This window comes from Stegastes partitus, unplaced genomic scaffold, assembly GCF_000690725.1.
Source record: "Stegastes partitus isolate 25-593 unplaced genomic scaffold, Stegastes_partitus-1.0.2 Scaffold27, whole genome shotgun sequence".
Lineage (NCBI taxonomy): Eukaryota > Metazoa > Chordata > Actinopteri > Pomacentridae > Stegastes > Stegastes partitus.
The window spans coordinates 1,048,593-1,055,871 of record NW_007577758.1 but is presented as its reverse complement, the minus strand read 5'-3'; the positions used below and the strand labels follow the sequence as shown (position 1 = coordinate 1,055,871).

The 7,279-nt window shown below is 42.8% G+C and overlaps 1 protein-coding gene across 1 annotated transcript; it reads right to left on the bottom strand.

The window, feature by feature from the left end:
- Positions 1–1,114: 1,114 nt before the first annotated feature.
- LOC103369193 (COUP transcription factor 2-like) lies at positions 1,115–6,017 on the bottom strand. The gene is made up of 3 exons (XM_008297850.1): positions 5,513–6,017; positions 3,745–4,269; positions 1,115–1,389 (listed from the first exon to the last, which is right to left on the bottom strand). Exons 1-3 carry the CDS (start codon positions 6,015–6,017, stop codon positions 1,115–1,117), a joined length of 1,305 nt encoding a protein of 434 aa, XP_008296072.1.
- Between the last annotated feature and the right edge of the window lie 1,262 nt (positions 6,018–7,279).

Here is a 7,279-nt window from a genome sequence, read left to right as displayed (position 1 = left end):
TCAGATTAATGCACAGCTGTCTAACATTCAGCCTCGCTCAACTTTGCTGTAACTAGTCATTTCTTCATCTTTCAGTTTAGAGGAGGAATAACAGAAATGCTGACAAAATTCACAAATTTCATAAGAAATAAATTACTGTAAAATATTGTTTTTAAAGGCAAAGAGTATAAATTGAACATTGTGGCAAGAGGTAAATAATTATACCTGCCAATGAAACCTGTGTTCACTAATTCATTTATGGGAGTACTGAAGTAAAAAAAAAAAAAAAAGTAGTGATATTACCTACAAAATGATTAACAACTAATGCATTACTTGGTGCAACCTAACACTGACGACGAGAAGCGCAGTTTCCAAATATTTTTTGCTGTTCTCATTTTTCATATGTTGATAGTAAAAAACAGAATAAGAATCCAGAGTAACCAAAACAGAGTAATAATCTCAATTTACTGTCTGTACGCAACTGAGCAAATAGGCTGAAGTTAACTTGTGTTAAATCGTTCTCAAATGTTCCTTTAGTCCAAAGTGCTATGTCTGGAAGGTATGAAAACAACAACAACAACAACAACAACAGAAAAAAAACAGATCAACACAAGACAATCCCTGCAGTTTTCTCACTAGCCGGGGCAAAAATATGTAAAACATTAAGAAGAGGGATCCAAAACATAATTTACAAGCACGATAAATATACACACAGGTCCAATAAATATCGTTTGTTATCCCAAAAACCATAGACTGTGAGAGGTCACCACACTGCAAAAAATGTGTCCATCATAACCAGTCATTTCAGGAAATATCGTTTCTCTTTGAACAAGTAAAAAATTCTGCCAGTGGGGTCAGACCGTTTTATGTCATCGTCATAGTTCATATTTTTTAGGGGCCTTTGCAGAAACATAGACACGCAATGCAGAATAAGGCGGATTGCTTCTCTGGTATCAAGAAAATAGCTAAATTAAATTAAAAATTTACATTTAAAATGCCTTTAATAATCTCATTCCACTGGCAGCTTTTTCCCTTGTTTAAATCAACAGAGCTTTTACACTGCACTCTCTGAAATGACTTGATTTGAGGTGTGGGACCTTTCCTGACCTTAGAAGCACCACAGCAGCTTTTTCCTCTATTGAATAGGCATGTAGGGCCAGTTGAAGCTGCTACCAGACAGCAGCATGTCCCTTATCAGAGTTTCTATGGGGGTTTTTCCCACCAGACGCACGAAGAAAAGCTGCTCTATGACAGAGGAAGAGACGGTGCGGAGGGAAGGCAAGCGAAGCAGCAGCTTCCCAAACCTGTTAGGCTGGTTAGGATATTGGCTCCTCACATACTCCTCTAATGCACATTGCGATTTCTCCTGGAGACCCTCCACATGGGCCACGTCCGACAGACCACAAGCATCTGCAGAAAGAGAGAATGACACAGGGACAAACAACAGGCAGGAGGAGAAGCAGTCAAGACCAGCGGTTCAACCTGGGTTCAGCAGCAAAATCATAAATAAAACATTGTCACGTTTGTCACTGTTGGCACAAAATAACAACACCTCACAACAGCACAGGGAAGACAGAACAACAACGGTGGATACAGTGTCACATGAAAAATGGGAGAATAATTACTGTTAATCACAAAGTCACCAGAAACAGAAATAAAATATATTTTAGGACAAGAAAACTATTTACTGACTGAATCTCTGGTGAAGATTTTAACCTCTTAAAAGCCACCAGGTCGCCAGTGGCCAGTTTAAGTTAGTTTTAGTCAAACTATAAGACACTGCATTCCAAATGAAGTCTCATACATGCATGTTGGTCTCACAGTTCTTTTGTTACCCATTTAGGTTTGCCAAATAGGCAATTAAATCCATAAAACAGGGAGGATATTGAGACGTTAAAGGAGGTGGGCAGAGTGGCAAAATGTTTAATAATGGGCTGAGTGGCAAAATGTTTAATAATGTTTATTATATATATATATATATATAAAATTATTATTATTTTTAATGTTTAGAATCATCAGATTTTGACTAGTCAGGATGAAACAGTAACAACAACATTAAAGCAGGCATATAAAGCACCTGCAGTGTACAATATTCAACAAGAAATAAACCAGTCAGCGGTAATAATGTACATTATAGTAATAGAATATATATGTTTATATATTAGAATATGATATAAGTGCGTAAGTGTTATAATAATAATATTTTCTGCTATGCATGATTTTTAAAATATCTGCATACAAATAAAGATCAAGGATTGCCCTTATGCTGCCATCAAATCTAAAAAAATTAAGTTCATTATGCAGACATAAGAAAACAACACAAGATAGTGTCACAGCACAGCCAGTTCATTGACTGCTCTACTGTATAGGACCTGTGCCTTCCTACACACAGCAGACCCTGCTGTACTGAAGCGTTACAGGCCGGATGGCAGCAGGGGTTAAAGAACGGTTACTGTGTCCCAGTTTAAAGACACGTGTTCAGATGTGCTCATGGCGACTAAAATAGACCTACATAGGAGACCTTCTTTTATTTTTTACTCTGCAGCTACTCATCCTTTAGATCCAGCTCACAATCCAGCCATCAAACATCTTTCTGAGTGTTATTAAAAATACACATTTTGTTGTGCAGTGCCCAGCAACAGTTTCGGGAACAGCAATCAAAAAGGTTGTTTGTGAAATTAAAATTTCCAAACTCAAACATGGAATCTTAAATAAAATACACCGTGTATATATATATATTTATTTAATTAATTTAATTTATTTTATTTATTATTTATTTAATGTATTATAATATATAATCAATAAACAAATGCAAAGTTCTACTTTCTTTTTGTGCTTAAAACAAAAACAAAAAAAACACATTTTCAGTCGTATAAAGAATTGTGTTTGATGAAGCAATTTGATGAAGTAATTCGCGGATACGCCTTTTATATGAAGCGCCAGTGAAACAAAATATTAAGTGGAGTCAAATTCTAAACACACACGCTTTGCTTTTATTTGCATATGCTTTACCCTGATACACGCAAAATATTTTATACTTCAGCAGGGATTTTATACAATTTGTAAATCCATCTAAACTCACACACTGCCCCTTTAATGTTAGAATAAGAAGAATAGACTGTATAGCGGTGAACTGTTGCTTTAAGGGCTGACGAGCTGTATGAGGTCATGTAGGTTCACTGCAGATCCGAGCCAACAGCAAAGAAATTACGTAAGTTATATGGAGGGAATACTGCTCTGAAGCAAACACCGTATTAAATTAAATATTTTTCTTCTATTTCTTTTTTTTTTTTTTAATCCAATAAGTGACACTTTGAAATCACTTTGAAATTAATAAAATATTTTATGTTCAAATAAATACATGTTTTTGGATTGCATTAATCCTATTTTTCACCACAAAAATACGCGTTTAACGAATGTTATATAAACACACGGTTTTCCTAAATCATTTTACGGTTTCAATATAACTATATTTTGAGGCAGCCTTACATATCCTACTTTTTTGGTCAACGTTATTTAAAAATGGCTTTTAAAAAAATATTTAAATATTGATGGTTTCCAGTATTTTAAAAAGTGAAGCGTTTTAGTTCCGCAGCCTTCTCCTCTACACCACAGCAAGGACGCAGTCTAACACACTGATCATTGATCCTGACGATATTATTTTGTTCAGATTTGTGACTGGATGTGATTTTATTATTTTTAATGCTGAAACGTGGACGTTTCTGCTACAAACACGCACACACTGGGGCCGTGCACGGTGTGTACCTGTGGTGAACAGCACGATGGCCTTGATGCAGCTGTACTCTGCAGAGTCCACGTGCAGCACCTTCAGCTTCTCCACCTGCTCCTGAAAGACCCGGATGTGGTCCATGAAGGCCACCACCCGGTCTGCGGACATCGGGGACGCGTGGAGTCCCGCGGCGGCCAGCAGTGGGGCGACGTGGACGGGCATGGAGCACTGGGCGGCGTTCAGGACGAACAATTCGCTCCAGGTGAGGCGGAGGAGGGCCACCTGGTCCGGCACCTGCAGGTCCGGGAAGAACGGGATATTGCGGGCCCACTCCACGGCGCTGAACAGCATCCGGGCCGCCAGCTCGCAGATGTTCTCTATGCCCATGATGTTGTTGTTCTGCAGGCACTGAGAGCCGAACCTGGAGGTCGGGTATGGCTCGGCCCGCAGCAGCAAGGAGATGTAGCCCGACAGGTAGGAATGGCACTGCAGAGGGTCCCCGTTGGTCAGAGCGAACTGGCCGTGGTAGGACTGGGTCGGTATCCGGCCTCTCTGGACGGCTGCAACACAGAACCAGAAAGGCCACGTCAGGCTGCAAGGGCGCAAATAACAACGGCGACATTTGGAGGAAACGGCAGCTCCATCTTCTGCAGCACCAACGTCAATAATGTCAGTGAAAACATGCAAAAATATCTTCGAGCCCAAACACACACACACACACACACACACACACACACACACACACACACACAGTTTTGTCCATTACAGTTCAGCTCATAATGGTCCGCTGCTTCTTCAGAAAAACCAGAGTTTTGGTGGAGGACGGTCTCCCTCAGCTCGGTGGCCGGTAAGCTGCACATAATGGCGTGAGAGATTCCTCACCATGTTTGTGGCGCTTAAAACAAGTTTTTTTTTCTTTCTTTCTTTTTTTAAAAATAATATAATATTTGAAATAATTTCACTCAATAAACGACTTGTTTCTTGAATACCTGCCTGTAGCTCTACTGACTGGTCTGTGTCGGCCTACTGTAGCCTGTTTATCGGGACTCCAGCCTACCAGGCTGGGCTTTTTTTAATTAAACCTCATTTTTGGTCACGACTCTTTATGAAAGTTTATTTAAATTCACGCTGAAACAGTTTTTATAACTTTTGAAGAGCACCCAGTTATTAGGGCAGCAGCAGGCTAACGGCAGCTCCGTTTGGGCCTGTACGGGCAGCATGCATAATGAATGCAAGGTGACAACACACACACACACACACACACACACACCCACACACACACACACACAGTCCACGCATAATCCTGTAAAAGCGTCACGCGCGTCATGGCTACAATCTAAACGAAATAAAGCGTCTAAACTAAAGTAAAATGTGTCCGAAGCCAACATGTTGGATTTAAGATGTCTGCCGACTGTGACAGCTCCACGCTGACCATGACACGGACACACAACAACAACAACAACAGCAGTAAACATGCTACTGGATGCTAGCTGCAGATCTAATCTGTGTGATGGCTCCCGCTGCCTCCACTACAGGATGGAGTGAGCAGAATGTGAGCAGGGCTGGATCTCCACAACACCAGCGACTAGACAAAGGACACGCGTAAATTCGACAGAGACGCGGTGGAGGTGGACGGACGCTGGGCCAGAGCCTCCAGCAGCCACAACTTGATGAGATCAAATAAACTAGTGTTCAGGAAAAATAAGAAACAGCTTTATGTGCGACTGATCCGTGAGCCATGTAGTGCTGGATGATATCATGTGATAATACCGATAGCGACAACAGGAGGATGCCAGCCCGTACCTTCCCTCCTCATGCCCACTTTGAGGCATTTCTTGAGGCGGCAGTACTGGCACTGGTTGCGGTGGTGCTGGTCTACGGGACAGTTCCTGTTGGCCCTGCACGTGTAGCTCAGGTTCCTCCTGACGCTGCGCTTAAAGAAGCTCTTACATCCTTCACACGTGAACTGTCCGTAGTGCTTCCCGCTGCTTTTATCTCCGCAAACGATGCACTCGATCTGCTGGCTCTGCTGTTTGTCCATGGACGAGGAGGAGGAGGAGGAAGAGGAGGTGCTGTTGTTGTTGGTGGTGGCGGTGGTCGCGGCGGCGGCGGTGCCGGACGGATTGGACGGCGGCGCTCCTGGAGGTGCTGCTGCTGCCGCCTGGGGAATTTCCAGAGAGGGCGGCGGGTTTATGTGTCCCGACAGCTCCCCGGGCAGAGACAGAGGCACAACCTGGGACACCGGGGAGGAGAGGGTCCCCTGAGTGTCCCCCACGCCCTCGGTGTTTCTCCACGCTACCATAGCCATATCGACCGTCTCAAACTTTGCGCGCCCAACTTTCCTCTTTTTTACGCGATAATTAACGCACACGACTTGTCGGCATGAATCACTTAATGCACACTCAAGGAAACTGTGGCATTGTTTGACAAAATTACATAAAAGTTACAGCTCAAAATAAAATGAATAGAGCTCATAAGATAAGAGCAATAAAAAAAAAAATTATAACACGCGACTTCTCAAGTGCAGAAAGAGCAGTCACCCAGAAACAGCTTCGGCACGATCGAAATCCAAAAAGACAGCTTCATTCAAAGCGTTATAATGCACTATAACATCCAGAGAGGGGAAATAAAGGCAGAGCCAAAATCCACCAGGGGAAGCAACGTTATCCCAAAAATATACAATCGGATCCTTTCTGTTGTGTGTGTCCAGCCTTTAACAGAATGCCGTGAGAGCAGATCCTTCATCAGACATGGAGTCACCGGACCAGGCTTTCCAGACGCTCCCTGCTCTCCCGATCAGTCAGAAGTTACATTAAAAAGACAGCGGAGGAGAGAGAGGGGAAGAGAGAGCGAGAGACAGAGAAGGGCTGATGGATGATGATTTTGATGATGCTTTGCTCCGGGACGGAGGAGGAGAGTGGTGCGTCCTCGCGTCACCGGCTGTGACTCGGTGACGCGTGTTTGGGGCGGAGTCAGAGCGACTAGGATCTGGTCTGGGAGCAGCGGCGGCGCTTCACATGGAAATGCGGAGTGTGGCGAGAGTTCATACCATCACCGTCATTTCTGTTTGTCTCCCCCCCCCCGTGTGCGTGTGTGCGTGTGTGTGTGTGTGTGTGTGGTACTGGCTGCTTGACTATAACAACCTACTTGCTGTGATTCAGTCAAACCGTTGCCTCATTACTAACTAGACATGTATACCAGAGCTCACATTTCATTTGCAAATAAGTACCTCAGTCTATGCAGACACCGGAGTCAGAACTGCAGTTATTTGATGCCACCTAGTGTCGTCCGTGAATTACGCAGAAATCATTTTCCAGAAGTGGATGCACTAGAATTTTAGGGCTTAAAGAGGTACATCTCGTAGTCTACGTTTCTCACCAACTGCCCTTATTTTGGGGGTCAAATGCTGTTTAAAACATTCATCAATATTTAATGCACTTCACCTTTCTTCTCTCTGCTGCAGTCATTTTATGGGGTTTCCATCATTTGATCAAAAATATTTAATTAAGCATTTTTTGTAGATAAGCTAGTTTTTCAAATGAGTGCATCTGCTTTGTTGGGTTTTAGCAA

Excerpts from the sequence above, each read along its gene's own strand:
- LOC103369193 (XM_008297850.1), bottom strand. The coding sequence starts at position 6,017 with ATGGCTATGGTAGCGTGGAGAAACACCGAGGGCGTGGGGGACACTCAG. Across the intron at positions 4,270-5,512 it reads AGTGGGCATGAGGAGGGAAG|CCGTCCAGAGAGGCCGGATA; the intron begins GTACGGGCTGGC and ends TCTGTGTTGCAG. Across the intron at positions 1,390-3,744 it reads CATCGTGCTGTTCACCACAG|ATGCTTGTGGTCTGTCGGAC; the intron begins GTACACACCGTG and ends CTCTTTCTGCAG.